Here is a 21,003-nt window from a genome sequence, read left to right as displayed (position 1 = left end):
ATTTGGTACCTTTCTCCAAATTGGATTATGCGATATATCCAAACATTCCTATAAAGTACATCTAGTTGGAAATAGATTAAAGAAGTGGATCATTCTTCCAGGTACTTACTGTCACATTCAGACTAGAATTCAGGACTCCTAAATTCTGAAATTTCCTTCTTCCTATTAAGCTATTCAATCCCCAAGGGAGCCAACACTGGGTTCATTGTGCAGACTCCCAATTAATCACAGTAGAAAGCACTATTTGCCAAGTGAAAATCCTCTATTTTGAATTCTTAATCCCCCCACCAGCTGAGTTTACCACAAAGACATGAATATATAATTGAGACATAAAGAAAACATGTCACCAAATTAAAGTGTCCTAATTTTAAATCAATAAATTATTTCTCAACTTGAAATGAAGATCTCTCAAAAGAAAAACATTGTGCTCTGGCAACTCCAGTAGCATTTCACCACTGAGCCTACCTCCAGCAAAAGCCAATTAGATTTTTGCCAATGTTAGACATTAATTTACCATAGAAGATATTCAACAGGAAATGAAGTCTTATGATTATATGCCAAGAGCTGACACCTTAGAGCCTAAATTAGCCTGGAAACATCGGAAACTCTGAGACTCCTTCATCTGCATGTGGTGGGCTCTTGGATACCAGTGAGAAGGTGCAGCTGGCAACAGGCCAGTCTCCAGTTCCTAAGGGTATGGGCCCTTTCCTGCTCACTGTGATCCTTCCCAGCATCCTTGCTCTCTCTGGTACAATCACCATGATGACAGAACAATGAGCCCCAGGGTCATGTACTCTTTTTGCTGGTGTACAGGGAAATGTAGCTAGCCTATCTTTACTATGGAAAAAGAATAATTAGTGTGACTGCAATGGTTATAAAACATACATTTTAAGGTTTTAAAAAACATACATTTTAAGGTTTTAAAATCTGACCTGGTGGGAGAAAAGTCTTTGGCAATCTTTACCATGCAAGGGACATAGAGCAAGTTGGGGTTGGATATATTCTTTCCCTCCAATAATTCCCTCTTCCTACCAAGGTTTCTTGACCCTGGCACTTGTCATTTTCTATTCCACTGATAAACTTCTAGATATTTGTCCTTTGCCAGAACAACCTAATGGAACTTTCCTTGAGGAAGAGATGTGATGTTCTTATAAACATCAAGGAAAACTGAGCCCACTTTGAAAATCTGCAGGACTCCAAGTCCTACCACTTTTCATTGTGCTCCTTCGCAGGGCTCACAGGCCATCTACTATCTATGTGCAGACTATCTTTCTGGCCATACACTTAATGACTTCACCAGAGGAACCCTGTCCTGTGACCACCTTAGTGTCATCACTCTTCTTCCAACATATCATACATCCTCAGAATGCCAAGCTTTGCACCTGTCATTGTTGCCAGGATGCCTTCTCTCCAGACCTAAAATTTCCTATTCACTCTTGAGGGGGTTGGTGAAATGGAACCATGCAGTTTTGCTTCCCTTTCAGTGTATTAGGAGCAGTTATATATAGGAGAATCCTAACATACCACATTACCTTATAAGAGAGCTATTTGTAAGTATATGGATATCTTCTGCTAAATGGGACAGGAACTCCATCTGGGTCTTTGTGTCCCCAGTGCCTAATTTCAAAATACTGTTTGATGGAATGGAAAGTTTTCAGTTGAGATTTCTCAATCTGACAGCAAATGGATTTAGAGACATGGTCACCAACTTCACCCCGTGCCCTAAAAAGCAGGGCATTTCAATTTTAGCAAAACAAAAATAAAAATAAAAACAAACAAAACCCAGAAGAATTATCAGGGGCTTTTTGGGGTGCCTAGGTGGCTCAATCAATTAAGTGTCTGCCTTTGGCTCAGGTCAGGTCCTGGGGTGGAACCCCACATGGGGCTCCCTGCTCAGCAGGAATCCTCTTTCTCCCTTTCCTCCCCGCTTGTGGCTCATGCTCTCTCCCACTATCTCTGTCTCTCTCAAATAAATAAATAAAGTCTAAGAAAAATTAAAATAAAAAGAATTATCAGACGCTTTTAAAGTCTTTTTTTTGAGTATCTAAGCTCCTCTAGCCAAAGTCATGGTTTTCAGATCCATAGTGCTGGCCTTTCTAACACTTAATACACAACCTACAGGGGAGACCTACTGAAACCTCTAGGGATGTTGTAAGAAGGCTTTTGTAAACATATTCCAGGATTAGTCAGATCCATACCAGTGGGTCTTGAGGCCATAAAGAGACATCGTGTCATCTTTAATTAACACTATCTGTTTCAAGTTCCGCTCGGATAAACTACAGGGAGCTTCTGATATGGGAATAAGAATCTATAGGAATGTATCTTGGAAGGGCAACTTATTCAGGAGTTGACATTTGCACTTTCCTCCAAATAAAAGGACAGCAGGTCTTACTTGGAGGCATCAGGGGTACATAAGACCCAGGAGGAATCAGAGCCACTATGCTATTTCAATCAGAGGCGACTCAGACTCCCTGAGGAAAAACACCTCAGGGATAAGAATTCTGTGGTTGCTTAAAGACCTTCCTTTGGGAGCCCTAACTGCTAACCTGGAGGGATGTTGCCTGACTCCTGTGAGTGTTTCTGGTGAAGCAATAGGGTTGGGTCACCCAAACTTTCTGTTTCCTTAGAGCCATAAGTGGTAGGAAGGGCTCGGCCAGGGCCACCCTGTTGTTATTTACTGTTGTGACCAGGAAGCACAGGAGGCAGAGGTCAAGTCTTCCAAACTTGGTTCCAAAGCATGAGGGACCCTCCCAGACACCCCCAGAAGGCAGAGAAAATGCCATTATTAAACCACCGTGACTTTCATTACAGCAATTTTCTCAGATTCCTTTAGTCTAAGAGACTCTTCAGCCCCTCCATTGTCAGGAACTACACAGAGAAATTTAAAAACTCACCAGTTAGAACTGAAATGCTTCATTTGCATGCTGTCTAAATTCTGTAAATCAATTTCAGGTAAAATGCCCTACTTCCTTGTCATTCTCCAGGGTGTTTGAGGATCACTCTAATTTTGTAGTGGGATTTAATTTCCTGACTTTTTGAAAGTTCTGTTGAATTCAGATGCACAGTCTTATGATCAGACCGAATGTGCACGTTCATCTATTTCTTGAGCAGGGCAGGAAGAGGAAAGATAATTTGGAAAGTAGTTTGGGATGGCAAATGTGACCTACTGTCACACAGGCTATGGAAGCACAAGGAGCACAGATGTACTCAGAAGGTGACTTCTGTTGATTTAGAACCGAATGGTGATGCTTCCCTCTACCACAGCTCAGCAAGCTGTGGCTTGAATGGAAATTAGTCAGTACAAAGGTCTTCTCAACGCTACGGGAGCCTTGTAGCGCTAGGAGGCCACATTGCTTTCTAGGTGATGTGGCTGCAGAGACAGAAATCTTTGCTCTCAACGTAAGGATTAGAGCACATTATTCCCTTTGATATGTTGTGCTTCAAATTTCCTCTTGTACAGGTTCAGAGTTGGGGGGGGGGATTCTACGGGGCGTAGGTGTCCAGAAATTAAAAGTTATTGTTCCTGTTCCCTTAATCATAATAATGAGTTTAGTTTGACAAGGTCAATTAATTATTCAGGATTGGAAAGCAACACGATTATACAGATCAGGCGGGTAAGTAGAGAGGGCTCGGAAGACAAAGACAATGAACGGTAAATGAAGGGCTGGTACCGCCAAAGCTCCATTGTTTGCAAGTCACCTGCCCGTGCTGACTCTCTCCCTGGCTTAGGCCCTTTCTCTCTGGAATTCCTCTAACACAGGGAATGACAGCAGCATTCTGGCTTCTTTCTCTCCTTCCTGCCCCATTCCAGAGGCATTAGCATCTCCTCCCTTTCATGAGCTTCAGAGCTGTTTGACTCCACAAGACAGGTAATTAACTATCAAACAATAGCAGGGATTTTCAGATTAATTCTGCTTAGGAAGAAACTGGAAAACTCATTTACACCAAACAAAAGGGAGGGGGTGATTAGATACTCCAGTGACAAAAGAGAGACCTAGATAGAACCTGGAAAAAGTGCTAGAGACCAAAAGCTCTGTTAATTATTATTATTTTTTATTATTGGTATTACACTAATATCCATGTCTTAGGAGCACTGTGGGCTAACATCCGCTATCATGCCAACATGTGTCTGAGTGAGATTAAAGCCCCTCAAGTACAGCGCTCAGGCCTCCGCACCTGGATGAGAAGGACCTTCGCTAATGTTCTGTGGGCCACCAGGGAAGCTGTGCTCGACTGTCACACAAGGGCGCTTGCAAGATGGTGAGGGCTTTGAGAGGGCTTCCACGATCCCCTTAACTTAGCAAACATTTCAGTCCCACAAGGTGTTTTATTCACTCTGAGCTCTCCACGAGACTTTCTCTTCCAAAGGCTTAGCCATTTTAGATACCCCAAGGAGCACCAGGATCAAGAGAGGAATAGGGTTAAAATATGCAGCTGGACTCCAGAAGCAGCCACTTATTAATTACACTCACAGAGCAGAACACCTTGAGGTCAAAGGGATGGAAATCATTAGACCCAAATTTCAATAAATCTAAAACGGATCTCCCTCACGCTGGCCTAAAAGATTGTGTTCTGGCTGCCTAAGTGGGCGTGAAAATATGTGAGTGGTATTTCTTAATGTTCACCAACTCCTTCTGAGTGGAGTGTTCAAGGCATCTAACAATTAAGAATTCCAGGGATCTGAGGTGCTTCATGAAGCCGTCACATGATGCTTTAGAACATGAGGCTTTTGACGATTTAGTATCACCTTGTTTTAGAGCCCTCAAGGTCCTGGTGTACTCCCTTCCCACTCCACACCCATATTTAACCAACCTCTAAATTCTATTTTCCTTTGGATACAACTTCAGACTCTGGTTTTTCTTCTCTGCCTTAGCTAACAGAAAAACTCCAGTCCTCCACCTTTGTAGTACCCTTCTCTTGTCTTTAAAAGACCTCCATCTTTTCTTATTTCTGTCTTGTCTCCAAAACCCCATTCTCTTTTCCAAACCACACCTGACCCTTTACATTAATGAAACCCATTTTTGCTTTCACATGTACTGGCCCATTGCCCAAAACAACTTACTTTCTTTCCTCCTTTCTTTCCTCCTTTCTTTCCTCCTTTCTTTCTTTCTTTCTTTCTTTCTTTCTTTCTTTCTTTCTTTCTTTCTTTCTTTCTTAGATTTTATTTATTTATTTATTTATTTGACAACAAGAGACACAGCGAGAGAGGGAACACAGCAGAGGGAGTGGGAGAGGGAGAAGCAGGCTCCTCACAGAGCAGGGAACCCAATGCGAGACTCAACCCCAGGACCCTGGGATCATGACTTGAGCTGAAGGCAGACGCTTAACAACTGAGCCACCCAGGCATCCCCCAAAAGAACTTTCTAAGACAAGAGAATATTCTATTTCTCTCTGGCTAATAGAGTAGCCACTGATCACACACGGCTACAGAAGCATGCGGCTAGTGCAACTGAGGAAGTACATTTTAAATTTTATTTGGTTTTAGCTCATTTTCAATAGCCATTGTGGTGAGTAGGTACCTCACTCAGTTCTCTTGTCCCCTCCGCCTTGCCACCACCAGCCCCTGCTGCTGCCTTTTCCCTCTTCCTCTTCCCACACTGCCCCCAGAGCCGATCTCTTCTTTAAAGCTGTCCCTTATTCCTGGCTTATCTGGAAGACTCACTCCATGTGATCACCTGGGTTCAGTGCCTGTAGCCAGAAGCCCGCTCTTCCCTCTATGTTGACCCTGAACAACACAAATCAGAAAAACTGTCACCTTCTTCTGGCAGGCAGGTCTAACATTCTGGGCCACAGAGACTGAGATCTCTGTGGTTTGACACTCACACTTACTTCACCCGGTACTCCCCATGGTTTCACTTACTAGCTGCTCCTCCAGCCCCTACAGTGCCCACTGCAGGAACACTCCTCTACAGCCCAGGCTAGGCCAACACAGTCTACGTTCTAGCCACATCACCAGCCCTGTCAGGACCTTCGGAAACCGGTCCCACCCCCATCAGCCTGGGGAAGATTTAGGAGAATTTAGGTAGCCCCAGAGATAACGCCAAAAAAAAAAAAAAAAAAGCACATCTAGAACTTACCACCAGTGAAAGATTGTCCTGAGGATTGGAAGGACAGGAGATGATGTGTATAGCAGAAGCTCTGGAAACCATGAACCAAGGAAAGACCCCTAGCCCTTCATCCTGGGCTTGAGCTCGGGGACAGACCCATGCTCAGAAGCACTGCCACATAAAAAGACCAGCCTAATTACTGTCAAGTCATTTCTGAATCTGTTAAAATGTATAATCAAAGGGCATGCAGGTAAGGGGACCCATATTGCTGGTTTTTCCTGGTGGGTGCCCTAGAAGGATTCAGCCAACAGTAGCTATACTTGCAGAAAATGACTTCTTGGTCATGACTTGGACGAACATTATAGACGTCCATCTCCACACAAATGGGAATGGATTCTTTGAAGGCGGCTTTTTACTCATCTCCATGTGCTAAGCGATTGGCCAAAGTACCGTAGCCAGAGTTGTTTGCCAGCAATTATAACCCCTACGGAGGAAGGAAGGCGTACCAAGGGCATGCACAAAGGACCGAAGGTCTGACTCTCAGACATCTGCAGAGGCGGCATCCCAGCTGCCCGCGAGAACTAAACATCCTCAGTCACACCATGGAGAAGACCCAGAACAAAGAACTGGTGGGGACAAAGGGTAGGTTGCTAACAAGAGGAAAGATAGTCTCTCCCTGAAGCAGCTCACGGGATACTATGGAAGTGTGATTACCTTCCTTCTGCGTAGGTTTATTTGTATGTGAAGCTGACCACATATATATATATATAAATACACATACTCGGAGGCAGACAGTCGGTTTAGTTCTTTCTGCTGCTGCTATTGTGTGTGTGTGTGTGTGTGTGTACGTGCAGTGTGAGTATATGTCTGTGAGTATTTATTGACTGTAATGCCATTTTGAAAACTTAGTATGTCTGACTTTCATTCCAGCAGCATTGTGTTCAGGGTTGAATAGCAACTTCAACAAAAATCCAGACAGTCAGCTCCTGCTAGGGGAATTAGGGTTTATGTTCAGTATAATAAATGATCCCAAGATAAATATATTCTTTTTTTTTAAATGCTGGATGGCGATGTATCCTCTTTCCAATACAGAGATGGGGGAGTCTAGCTCTATTTAGTTTGTCTGATTGCTTTTAAGAAGGGGGACAGGTTGGCTCTGAAAAACTATGGTCCACTATTCATTAAAGTGTCAATAATGCTCAGCCCAGGCATATCGACAGTGGATTAGCTTGGGCTGAGTCTGTGTACAAGACCAGTGCCTTTTTTAACCTAGCTTGTTTCCAGATCAATACACCCATCAGCATTCGAAAATTAGCCCAAGATGAGATTCCAATACTTGAGGTGGCGAGTCATGCTAAGAGGCCACCTAGCCAAGTCACAGATGTAAACACCTAGCTGGGGATTAGACATTTTCCATTAGCTTGGACATGAGCGAAGATTGATGTAGACCTCCTCGCCGCGCTACTCCCACATGCACTCCGCTTCCCCTCTGGAGGCTGTGTAAGACCTCTGGACTATAATTCCAGCCATTTGCTTCAATAAGCATTTATTAAATGTGCACTTTGGATCAGGCACTTAGGGCAGGAATGTGTGGGTGTGTAGGTGTGTGTTGGGAGGGGAGGGCTTAAAGAAAAAAAAAAAGACAAAAACATGGTCCTTATTTTCAGGGAAGTTTCAGCATTTTCCACTATTTCTTCCATATTCCAGTTCCAGAAAGTTCCTGCTTGCTAAAGTGAATGTCGTATTAGTGTGTGTTTGTTAACTTTTCTTTGTCAGTGCAGGGTATTGTGCTCTCAATAGTAAGTGTGTGCAGGTCAAGGCGTGAAGGGAGTATGGGGGATGGCTTCAGAAGCACCCCCTCGTAGAGAATACAGATGGTGCCACTGGAAGGGTCGCCAGACCTCCTTATCAGATGTGGTCCTCAAATTATGTTTCAGTCAACTATCCATCATAAAAAAGGTATTGACAAAAAAAAAAAAAGGTATTGACCAATTGATTGATTTTTTAATTTTTTTAAGTAGGCCCCATGCTTAGCATGGAGCCCAAGGAGGGGCTTGAACTCACGACGCTGAGATCAAGACCTGAGCTGAGATCGAGAGTAGGAAGCTTAACTGACCAAGCCACCCAAACCCCCCAAAAAATGTATTTTACATATAAAACATACACACCCTGAAACAAAAGTCTTAGAGAATGATACTTATTCTGCTGTTTGTAATATGGTGATACCTTCCATGCAATTTCATCTCCTTTAAAAAATTTTGTTTGCATCCAGCAGTTTGAAAAATGTTCATTTATAGAATGAATTAATAGGAAAAGTCATAATTTCCATTCAGAGGAGTGAGAAAAAGAAATAAGAACCACACGGTGTGGCCAAGCTCTGGCCCAGCACTGAGGGGCACAGACGTCCCTGTGGTCCCTGCTTAGAGCCAAGGCCACAGTTCTCTTGCTGTGCTGAGTCTCATCCCCACACACCTTGCCTGCCTTTCCCCAGCACATGTCCAAACCTGGGATGTACATTCTCTTCCCTTCTCCCAGCTCACGTTCCAGAATTCCTCCAGCTCCTTTGCATTCTTCCTTCTCCAGACACTTTCCTGCCCTTGTTTCTCTAGCCAAGCATCTGACAATCCCTTCCCCTTTCTTTGGGTGCCCTGACGAGGAGTGGTGGCTGAAGGAGCCCCTGCTGGAGGAGCTTCTGGCCCTAGATGCCCATCAGCTGGATGAAGGGAACTAGGGATCAGGCTGGGAAATAGACCCCAGCAGAAAAGGCAGGCTCCACTACTCTGAGCCCAAGCTTCTGAGATAATAAAATGAGCTAGTGGTCCACTGTAAAAGAATTTTAAAAAATAGTATCAGTATTTTAAAAAATATCGGTGGTTAACATGTATACAGCTCTATAGGTGCCAGACCCACTTCTAAGTATCAGATAAAATTTAGCAAGCTCATCACATCAGTGACTCTGTTTTACAGAAGGAAACCCTGAAGCCTAGTCAGTAAGTTGATTCAGGTCTCACAGCCCGAAAGCGACCAAGTCTCATTCTGGCCCTATGTCCACCATGGTAAAGCATTATGTGAATCTCCTGGGGCCAGTTCTTCTTTGTGGGGAACAGGAGAGCACCACACCCAGGGCCTGAGAAACAGGGAGAGGGCAGAACCCAGGGAGATACAAAACCAAACCCAGTACATAGGCCTCAAAAGCTGGGGGTGAGGGGTGCAGAAAGAGGGGGCAGGAACCCAGGGTGCCAGCAAACATGGAGAATCAGACACAGGTTATTAAAAGGGAGAAACCCAGGGCTGAGAGATGAGAGACCCGAGCAAGCAGGAGATAGTGGGGGTGGCTGTTAAGGGCGTGTCCCAGGTGGGCGTTTAGAGCATCTGTGACGGGCTCTGCTTTCTTTGAAGCCTGTGGGAGGATATGGCGTGTGTGTAGTGCCAGAAGAGCTAAAACACAGATCTTAAAATAAAGCAAGCTTAGAACTGGATAGAACCTTAAAAAAAAAAATCTAAAGAGAAAAAAGCCAAGGAAAGCAATAATTAGAAGATAATTTTCTGAGAAAATATATTATTAGAACAAAAACAAAAAAGAAAATCCTAGTTCTATTCAACAGGAAAACTTATGTCAAAATTCAGCTTCAAATGGCCGAATGACAATTAGTTGTCCTGTTGTCCTGTCCAGATGGAACAAACAGAACTCATCTCTGCTGCGGATCACAGAAAAAGTGTTGGACATGGGTTCTCCCAGCCACTGCCCAGACTGTCCAGCCAAACCCCGCCTACCTTGCACAATGAGGTGGACCCTGGAGGTCTTTGGGTGGTTGTCTGTCTGCACAGAGCAGGTATATGGGCCCTCGTCATATACATCCACGTTCTGGATCTCGATGCTGTACTGGGTTTGGGTGTTGCTCAGGAGGACCACACGTGGGTCTAGGCACCATTTGTCATTCCCAGCGTAGAGGATGGTGCTACGGTTTAGCCAGGCCACCCGGGTGACCCGGTTATCAATTGTGCACCTGGAGGGAAAAACAGACGGGTGAGTCCAGGCACCGGAAAGGAAGTGGGGGCAATCAGAGTCAGGTCTTCTTAGCAATGCTAGGATGACTTTTCACCATGCCCTGTCTTCATCCGTCCACCCCTACCCCCAGTATACACACACAACATTCCCTGTCTTATTGTTACGAGTGGCACTTTCTGGAAATGGGCAGCAGAGATCTTGCGCGATTATAGCCTCAGAGCACTGGCTGTCTGAGTCTTCTGGGTCCTGAGAAGTTCAGCACTGAGCACTGAAAACCAGCTGAGCAAATTCCCTAGTCATAACTATTTGGTAGTTACAATTGGAGGCATCTTCCATACCCAGAATGGCTAGACCTTCGGGGAACCATCAGCTCTCCCTTTGCACAAGGATTCCCATGCTGTAGGTATTTTGGGAGTACTAAGTCATCCAGTACTTATAACAACCCTATGAGCAAGGTTCTGTTGGTAAAAGGAACAGAAGAACAAAGAAACTAAATATTTCTCCCAAGCCACGGAGATAATATGTGCTAGATCAGAGAGACCCAGATTTTAACTACTAAACATTATCTCAGAATAGCGGATTCTAACAGAAGGCTTCTGAAGTCAAAACTAAATATGGACCACCACCATTGCTATTTATCTTCATTATACCCAGGGGCAGAAATGTTCAATTACTGCGAGACTAAAGGCATTTTCCAAAATCTCAAAACTGTTTGCACGTATAAAAATAGATTTCGTCTTTTTTATTTTTGCATCTGGAGTCCCCAAATTGTGGAAGCTCCCTTCTCTTTCCTTACATTTTCAAATCTCCCAGCTTCTCTCGCCAAGTCCTAATCACATCTCTCTGTCTGTATTCATTTCCCTCTCTCAGTACACCAAGTATGTTCTATGGCCTTAGGGGAAATTCACAAACACAGTGTCCTGATCCTAACTACAATGCTGGAAATAGCAATGTAGCTCAGTATGTATAATGATACCTCAAATTTATATATTCTTTTGCAGTGTACAAAATACTTTTATATCCACACCGTTTCTTTTGATTCTTGCAGCCAATCTGTGAAGTAGATTATCTTACCCATTCTCCACTTTAAAGATCAGAACTCCACCATTTGGAATGGTCTGAGGAATAGGCCAGGTTAGAGAGCTGGGAAGTGACAGACATCTCAGCCAGGACATCTGGCTGATTCCTGGACCTGTGTGCTCCTCAGAATGTGCAAAGGGAGAATTTTCACTGGGGAGGGACACCTGTCCCTGCTGAATTCTCAAAATGGTCTGTGACCATAAAAAACCTAAGACCTGCTGCTGAGCACACCAGCTTCCCCGGGTGGTCCCTCTTGAGATGAGATTTCCTGTACTGCAGTTTCTTTCCGCTTATACTTCTGTAAATGTCACAGGATCACTGCAGGGCCACTCAGGCACACGTGGGGAGCCTTGCTGAGAATGCCTGTAGGGAACGCTGCTCCACCAGAAACACCTTTGCTCTGGTGTCCAGCAAGTTCTGTGCTATTCATTGTGTTTCCCGGACAATGCGGGATGGAAATGACTTCACTAGGAAAAGATCAAGGGAATGGGCCACTTGCATCAGAATCGCATGAAGGGTTTGTTACAGGGGTTTTAGTCTCACCTCCTATCCTACTGATTCAGTCTTTGGGTATCCGGAAATACGAATTTCTAACAATACCCCAGTTGAGTCATAGACCTATCAAAGTTTGAAAAACACTGGCACAGAGTTGTGTGTCTGAGATCAGCTACATAATTTGGGGGGCTCAGTATAAAATGAAAAGGCAGAGCTCATTTCAAGATACTGAGAGCAGAGCACTTAACCATGTGCAGGGTCCTTCTGAGTGCAGAGTCTGTGTGAATAACACCTGAGTAGATCTTGGACTTTATTGTGCTTACAGTGATTCTTGGGAATCTTAGTACAATGCATGTCATGATTTGATAGGTCTGGCGTGGGTCCTGAGAGTCTGCACTTTCAGTAAGCTTTCAAGTGATGCCAGTGCTACTGGCTCTAGACCATTCCTTAGGTAGCACAAATCTTGAGTGTGAAACATATGAACATTAGGGTGGGGAAGCACTGAGCTAGCAGCTCACCATGTAGAAGTGTGGTCAGAAAACCAGCAGATCACCATCCCATGGGAGCCTGGTAGAAATGCGGAAACTCTGGCCCTACCTCATATGCAATGAATTAGAATATTCATTTTAATAAGATCTCTAGATAACTAGAATACACGTGAAGTTTGGGCTGGTCTAGAACACATTTCAAGACTGCCTCTGGCTTTGATGACTATACCCAGAAGGCTGTCAGAGTGAATGAGAGGTAGAGAAGTACAGCCAACAGAGGAAGCACGTGATGCCATCCCTTCTCTTAGGTTCCTCACAGACTTCCATGATGTTTGTCATCGCAGGCTGCCTTACCTGGGTGTGGACTTGGAACCAGAGTGGTTTGAAATTCCTGAAGAACAACACACTCCCCAGCATATTTTACTAGTAACACACCTGAGATGTTATTTTCTTAATTACCTTAAGGATAGCCCCTGCTCTAAATTGCACTTGGCAACTCCTGGATGGCTCAGTCAGCTGAGCATCCCACTCTTGATTTCAACTCAGGATATGATCTCAGGGTCCTGAGATCGAGCCCCATGTCAGGCTCTGCTCAGAGCCTGCTTAAGATTCTCTCTCCCTCTCTTTGGCCCCTCCTAGCTCTCCTGCACTCCTTCTCTCCCCGCTCTCCTCTAAAATCAATAAATAAATCCTTGGAAAAATAAATTTTGTTTCGACCCAAGCAGAGAAACTGTGAAATTCATATTCATGACTAATATTTATTGAACACATCTTCTTGTATGCTTGGTACAACACAAGCCTATTACATAGACTATATCTCAAATATGTGGTGGGTTCACTTATTAATGCCAGCGTACAGATGGGGTTAAGCCACGTTTAAAAAATATCCAAATTGAAAGAATACTTGAATTGATCAGAATCGCTGTGGTATTAAGTTGCAGAGTCAGGATTCAGGCCCAGTTTTATTTTATTTTGTTTCCAATTCAGTGTTCTTCAAGGTCCTTATAAACCCTCCCAAATGCCCTCCAACATTTAAATTCAGGGTGTGTCAGAATTACCTGGAAGCCCTGATAAAGTATGGATTGCTGGCCCCTCCCTGGTCTGGAGACCACATTTTGAAATCCACTAATTTAGACATCTGGTTTCTGATGAAATGAGGGCTGCAGAGTGAGTGGGCACTAGGAAATGACCCTTGTTTGAAATAGTTTTCCATGACTTTACGGGAGAGAACTTCCTTGTAACCAATAAGTTCTGGGAAGCCAGAGCTGAGCCCCAGCTATTTGCTCCTCCAGCAGCTAAAATGGAACCAGACACCAGGTGAATGGCCAGTTGTGGCATAGGAAATTCTGATCAACAACCTCTACATGGCTTGGATAATTGTTTCTGATGCCCACAGTGGGGGCATCTCAGCCTCCCGACGAATCCGAGAGGACGGTCCTGGGCTTCCTGGGAGTGCCTAATTATTGGAAACTGACAGCGACGACGTTGTCTCACTGCTCTACACCGCGCTTCCAGGGCCAGAGATGTTCATTTGCAGATACGCTAATGCTCCAAACGCAGCCAATTTCCAGCACGGTTATGCGGCCCCTGTGATATACTACACTGAAAAGCTGGCATAGCTTCAGCTGTGGTTTTGGGCACATCCAAGGTCCTGTTTAGATGTCCAAACTGTCACTGCTGGATATCAGTCTTGCTGAGTCTCCCCGGCATTACTGCCGGCTTCTGCAGAGATGGATCACAAAAGTAACTTGGCAGCCAACTACTGTCACCTTCTCATACCTGTCCCCATCTATCTGTCTCATTTATTGAGTCTCCACAACAATGCAGAGGAGACAATTCTCCCCAGTTTAAAAAAAAAAAAAAAAAGGTAAAAGCAAGCACAACTGCTCCCTCAGAATGCCCTGGTTGTTGGGGAGTCAAGAGAAGATTGGGGTAGGAAATTCCATCAACAGGCTCCCTGTTTCGCAGAGATGGCCCTCAACATAGTTCTGCAAAATGACTCCTCAAACACACCATGGTATTTCATGTCTCTCAGGAAGATAATTGACTGTATGATTAAATGGGAAGTAGGGATCCTTTCAAACTCAACTCTTCCTAATCCAGGCATGTATAGCTGGTGATGGCCACTTATCAGAGGGAAATAGTTACAGGTCAGCAAGGGGATGGAGAGACAGAAAGAGTTGAAAGTGCTCTGTCCAAACCTTGAAATCCTCTCAACTTTTTTTTTTTTTTTAAGATTTATTTACTTATTTGAGAGAGAGAGACAGAGCAAGCTGGGAGAGGTGCAGAGACAGAAGGAGGGAGAGAGTCTCAAGTTGACTCCACAGTGAGTATGGAGCCCAACACGGGGCCCAATCTCATGACCCTGAGATCGTGGTTTGAGCCAAAATCAAGAGTGGAATGCTCAACCAACTGAGCTACTCAGGTGGCCCACCTCTCACTTTTTCCCTGAATTCTTGAGATACACTAAGCACCTAAACTAAGCATCCTCTCCTCCCATACTACCAGACATACAAAGATAAACAACCTTTGCCGACCTCAGCCTTCTGGATTGAGCTCTGAGACTTCCAACTCCCCAACTCCAAACATCTCTGAACTCTGAAAGCCCTCTGTCCTCCTGCCTCAATACTGCCCTCACTTCCATCCATCAGCTCTCTGGCCAGTGGCCATCAGCCTTCAGCCTTTGTGGGAATGGCCTTCTCCTCCCATCAGGAACTCCTCCCACACGTGATCCCCATGGACAGCCCATGGCCTGACCTATGCAATATCCTGGCAGCATCAAGACAGACAGACAGACAGAGCCTAGTAGAGATGCTTGTTTATCATTTCATTGATGAGCCCAGTGCCCTTCTCAGTCTGCAAGTCCGTCTACATTCTGCTCCTTGGAGAAATATCTTCTTAAAGAGAGAGCAAACCTGGTCTATTTGAATAGAGATCATCCAGGTTGGGCAGCTTACATGGGTCAGCAATGCATTTTCTTTAATGATGAAAAGGTTCATGTGTAGTTGACTGGAAGAAGACCAGCCACAGATGCCCATGCTGGACATCGCACCTGAGCACAGTGTATGGCAGAGAAAGCGGTCATACCTGTCATTTTCTACAGCTGCACCAATTGTGCCAAAGGTCTAAAAATGCAGCCCTCTATGTCCTCCATCTATTGCTGATGAATAGTGGCATTATTACACTTGCTGCATTTATACATTGAGGAATAGAAAAAAAAAAAAAGATTAAGCAAGCCCAGGACGAGGGCCTGCAGAGTTAAAACCATAAAAGTATGGACTCAGGGTCTCAAGCTACTTTGGATCTGGAAGGAAATGAGAAAGGGAGGGAGACAGTGGGTGTGTGTCTACAAATTACAAGAAAAATAGAGCAAAAGTATCTGCTTGGAATGTTCTAAAGGCCGACAAAGAGAGTGTTGAAATAAAGAGAAAGATTATTGAAGAAGGAGAGAAAAATCTAGGCTTGGCCTTTCTTAAACGCACCTGCCTGAAGATCTGAGGGCTACAATGGATCCAGACAGTGGGTAATCCAACCATTCCTTCTGTCAAATGGCCCTTCAACTGCTTTTGAAAAGCAACACGTCTCAAGCAACGCTTGAGTCTACAGTAAAATAAGAGCTTCCGCCCTTCACAGCACCTGGTCACAATCTCCTCTTATTGCACAGAAATGCTCCAGCTGCCCCTAAATTTGGTTCCTTTGAGCATTTGGCTGCTGCTCCACCCCTCCCTGCAAGCTTCACAATCATTGCGATGTGGATTGCAGAGAAATACCAGCCAGTCCCATGGAGTTGGCATGGACATCTTCCAGACCTGTTCCCGGGGGGAAACCATCAAACAGAAAAAGCAAGATGCCTCATCACCCACCTGCTGAAAATTCAGACAGCACTAGTACCTTAGATCTTCATTGAAGAAGAAGGCTTCCCTATTGGGGTTGCTAATTTTGCCCCTACTAGAGTCTAAACTCAAGTCGATATTTGTAAAATTGTTTTGGATCATAGTGAGACAAGAAACACTGAACTTAACACTCAGTTCATGATGGCCTTGAATCCCTCAACTACGACTGTTTTTGCTTAACATTAAAAAGAAAAACAGATGTGTGCTAGAATGTCTTCCTTAGTTATGAGGATGGCAAAGCTGTCTATTCCATGCCTGGGTAGAAGCAGAAATCTTAGAAGAGAGGGGCATGGACTGACGGTAAAACCCAACTGTGCACATACCACCCTGGGAGCTCACACTGGTGGCAGGTAGCTGTGGCCTAGGCTGGAGGGTTGGAGAGAGGCAAGAGAACAGGCTCTGAACTCAGACAACTGGGATCAAAGTCCCCGGTCTGTGCATATTGCCTCCCAGCAAGCCCTCCAAACTTCTCTGAGTTTCATTTCACTCATCAACATTTTCTCCTGCATGGGGTTAATGAGAGATTGAATGGAACCAAGCATGCAGATGAATTGCTTTGCGTGTAGTTGAAACTCCACAAACAACGTGGTTCTACAATCTATTGTACATGCGGCTTTCCCATCTTCTGTGCATGTATGTTGCATCTCTCACTAGATGGTAAGTTCTTGAAAGCAAGGGCCACGCCTTATTTTTCTTACATGCCCCTACATGACATCCTGTTGAGTACAGAGTAAGCATTCAATAAATATCTGTGGTCAGTTTCAGTTTTGTTTAAAATCTCTCACCTTCCACAAAATTCTGAGAAGTATAAGATCACAGAGCCTGTGTCTAGAAAAGCCCCAGGCCGTGAGGGTAAATTACTCTGCCTGCATTTACGATATAAAATGCATACAACTCCATCAATGCATGCTCTCTATTTGAGGGCATCAAAACAGTGGCGTCTATCACCTTTTACTTCTCTAATGTCTTGAACATAAATCCAGAAGGCTTGGCTTTGTGAGCTCCAAGGAGTGTTCTCCATAAGCACATCTACCCATCTGTCTTTCCTGTCCAAGTCCAATAAAGTAGCATCTTCTCAAAACAAACTGATGAGCTGGGTGGGCTGTGACTTGTCTGAAATAAATGGCACAACATTTTGATGTGTGCCGGTGGCAAAAAAAATAGTGCTACTCAAATGTTACAGGGGGCTTGGGACGGCCCAGTAGGTCCTATCACGATTCTAAGCCGGAGCTCCCAAAAGCCATTTCCTTGCTCAAGAGCTGTGTCACATGCATTTAGCAATGTGGGCAATAGGGCATCATGGTCTTGTTTTACAACCATAGACAAAAGCAACAGAGCCTCCCCTCTGCCCTCCCCCCACCCCGCCCCAGGTGACAAAAACCAAGCAGCCAGGAAACTTCTCTTTTTCTTTATTTTTTTCTTATTCCTTTTCCTGACATATACAAAATTGTCCAAACATAGAGGAGGGTCCCCTGAACCCCTTGGGCAAAACCAACATTCCCTAAGTGAGGGACCCCAGAAGCACTGACAGAAACTTTAGTGGAAATTCACCCTGAACTGCAACTGCCGGTTGAACCTTGGGCTTCAGCAGAATGATCTCCTGCAAAGCCCCCTCTCACCTCCCAGCCCCACTGCTTTAGGCAAGACGTGTATCATGTACATTGGACTACCTCTCACAGTGACCTGAGCACTCTGTTCACTTCTGGATTCAGCAGCTCACTGTTTTTTAGAATGCTCTTCTTCTCTGTGTGTGAAACAAACTCCTTCCCCTATCAAGGCCAATTTTAAATATTATTTTGTATCCCCACTACCTTTCTTCTATAAAAATGTTTAATCCTTCATGAATGATCTCCAGACATATTTTAATCCTGGTGTGTATTTCTGTTTATGGTCCATTTTCCTGTGATGGGCGGAGTCTAGGAAGACAGGAAGTATATATTTGTTTCTTCATTCCCAGGACTCCTGGCTACCTTCAGGACGATTTGGATCTTGTGAGAGTCAGGGTGTCCGTGAGGTGAGAAGGCAGTTGCTAAACACAACAGGGCTGGCAAAAGTCCCTCTGTCAAAAATGATAGCCCCTAGGCGGTGGACCTCTCCCCACAGTCCTCTCTCTCTCAGGTGGCAGCTGTGACCTCCTCCTTTTTATCCCCTCAGCCCTGCAGGCGTTAGTGAATATTGCCCTCCTGTAGTAGTCCTTCTGTCCTGACTCTTCCCTGCACTTTCCCTACACTTTGGCTCACACCTGGCAAATATGCATTTTATTAAAATCTCCTCAAGTTACTCGATTTGAGCACACCATCTTTTTTTCCCTGCAGGAACCTTGACTTCTGTGGTAGATTGTACACTACGCTCTGTGAAAGATTTTTTATTTTATCCCGAAGACAAGAAGAACCGGAGAACCAAAGTGAAGAACTTTGCAGTGGCTAACTCAAAAAACTAGCAACGGCTATAAGAAGCACCAACATTGATCTTGTCTCATTGTCTTCTACTGAGTGGCCCTTCCCGGCATGGAAAGAAATGTGATTCCAGGAAAAGACTCTTGCAATCTTTTTCCTTCTTTTCTTTGTCTCCTCCTATTCTGGTCCTTGCCAGCTGGTCCACGTAAAGCCTGAACCAAAATGGAACTTCATGCAGAAGAAGCTGGACCCAGAGAGGCAGGTTATAAGTAGGAAGCACACAACTGTTATCTGTTCCAGACATTTTTCGCAATGACACTGGAAAAAACAGGACTCACTCAGGTAAAGTGGTATGGACAGTACATATTAGACGCATAGTGCCATGTTGGAAAAGGGGTCTGGAAGTACCCACCTCCTCCCAAGCCCAGGGCCAGGAGAGGCTATGAACGATGTAGCCGTCTGGTAGGCCTCATGCCTAGGAGTCAGCCTCAGGTGAAGTCAGCATGTGTGTCTCTCTGGCTCCAACTCTGGGACTAGCTCCAACTCCAACTCCTTGTTGAGACAACTCCACATCCCTCTCCCAGGCCTCTTACCAAAAAAAGACCGCCTATAGTTAGGGCTTGAACACCCCCAGGGTGGGAAGAACCTCATGGCCTAGAAGCTAAAACCAACTCTTAGACCAGTGACCCCTAAGGTCTTCCTTCCTGCCAGCAGGTAAAAGGGTGACACCCAGGCAGTTCTGAGCAGTCAGCAACATGTTGCCTTTTTACCTGGTTCTCACCTGGGAGACTGTGTACACACATGACCCTGTGTCAGGGAGGGAGGGTTTGGAATGAAAGCAATCCCGTTTGAGGCCAGAGCTTTCCTTTTCCTCGCCTAGGAAGGAAGAGACAGTCTGCCACCTCAAGCTCCCACAGCACACTAGAAGGAAGAACAGGCCAACTAAAGCTAGAATCCCAAAATGATACAGAGAGCTTCTGGGTTGTTCTCACTAAATGACCCTGGCCACACATTAGTCCCCCTCTTGGCAGCACCACTGTGTCTCCAACCACTGCCCAGGGCCCACTTGGGAGTCGGGACAGCAGGCGGGCTCCCTCCCAGGTTACAAAGTGCCACTTCCACCCGCTAAGAGGCTGAGACACAGGTGGAACAGAGGAAGAGAACCAATGCAGAGTTGCACGGAGCAGCGGTGAGGCTTCTGCTCCCCGTGCACATCCTCTGCTGGCCTGTGAAGAGAAAGGGTCCCCAGGGTCCAGAAAAACAGGGGCTGCTACAAGGAAATGTGAAAATAATTAAGCAGAGAGAAGATAATTGGATCTCTCCAGATAGCTAATCTATGTGATGTGATACCTTGGTGGGGGGGAAGGGCAAGACGTATCCCCAGAAAGACAAAAGCTCCCAGTGGAAGGAACAGCCTTGGCCCGGGCCTACTGCCACCCTGTATCCTCATTCCCCAGGGAAAAGACCTCGCCTTTTGCCTAGTTTCTGTCAGGTTTCTTCCTCTGTTCTGTGACAGTTGTTTGTTAGAGGAGCACCCACCCTCTCAGTGGGGTGCCAGTCTCGCACACTGGTTTATTGTTAAAGGCGTCTGTGGACCAGCCTTGGTGCCCTCCCCCCCTTCTCTGTCATAAAACAGCAGTTGGCTGTATGGAGACGTGTGGGACGTGGGGGTGGACACCAGGATGCAGGGATGGGGGGACCAACTGGCACTCTTAGCCGATTTCATCTTTTTACCAAGGACGGTGGGAAGCCTTAAAATACCTTTCCGAAGCCAGAAGACCTAGAAAAATGTCTTCCAGTGTGTTCACCTAAAGGAAGGACATACCGTTCTGCCTTAATTCCTGGAGGAAAAGATCTGGGGATCAGGTTAGAACAGGTCTCCACAGTAAAGATGTGGCAGCCTGCCAAGGGGATCCTAAACATGGAGGCAGGGCACCAGGAGGAAGGGAGGCAGCAAGCAGGGCCTTTGTCCCCGGGTCTTGGATCCTCTGTAATGTCCCCACCTGGGCAGGACAAGGCCCAGCGTTCAGACCAACTCCCTTGGGTCCCTTTCATTATTTCTGTGCCTCTCCAGGTCTCTGTGTGCCTCTGCTTTGAACAATCCCCATCTGGGGCTCTCCTTGCAGGGCTGCCTTGAGGCCACAGAGCCCCTTTGCACACACTCATAGAGCTGGAAGTGTCTGGAAGCCTGTGCCCTGTGGGGCAGCTGGCAGGCAGTGGGCTGGGGAGGAGTGGGGGAAGCCTCTCTCTGTACTGGCCAGAGTCTCTCTGCATCCAACAGAAGCCGCACTCATGGATATTTGCCTGAAATCGAGCTTTTCCTTGGCTTTCTGCCCTTCTCTGTCCTGCTTCTCCCACTCTCTCTGGGTTTCTCCTGGGAGCACTTCCTTAATAAGTCACTTCAACACAAATTCCCATCTCCAGGGCCTGCTTCTGGTGCTCCAGAACTGAGACAGTCCTATTTGTAATTCTCACAAAGTTCCTGTGATCAAAAGGAGAAACCCTGAGGGAAAGGGCAATGCTCTGGTGGCTGTAAGAAGGTGCTAGAGGGATGCAGACTGCTCTATATCAGGCACCGGGTGGGTGGCAGGGGGT

General features: G+C 45.5%; 1 protein-coding gene across 10 annotated transcripts in view; it reads right to left on the bottom strand.

Moving 5' to 3' along the window:
• NTM (neurotrimin) overlaps window positions 1–21,003 on the bottom strand; it is a 918,697-nt gene that overhangs the window by 163,216 nt on the left and 734,478 nt on the right. For all 10 annotated transcript variants that reach the window (XM_032868947.1, XM_032868956.1, XM_032868957.1 and 7 more), the window contains one exon: window positions 9,822–10,054. In XM_032868947.1, the coding sequence (XP_032724838.1) occupies window positions 9,822–10,054 (233 nt within the window). The remainder of the gene's footprint in view (window positions 1–9,821; window positions 10,055–21,003) is intronic.

The sequence above is a fragment of the Lontra canadensis genome, unplaced genomic scaffold (genome assembly GCF_010015895.1).
Source record: "Lontra canadensis isolate GAN:19392208 unplaced genomic scaffold, GSC_riverotter_1.0 scaffold36, whole genome shotgun sequence".
NCBI lineage: Eukaryota > Metazoa > Chordata > Mammalia > Carnivora > Mustelidae > Lontra > Lontra canadensis.
The sequence above is the reverse complement of the archived record's forward strand: the minus strand, read 5'-3'. Positions and strand labels throughout refer to the sequence as shown.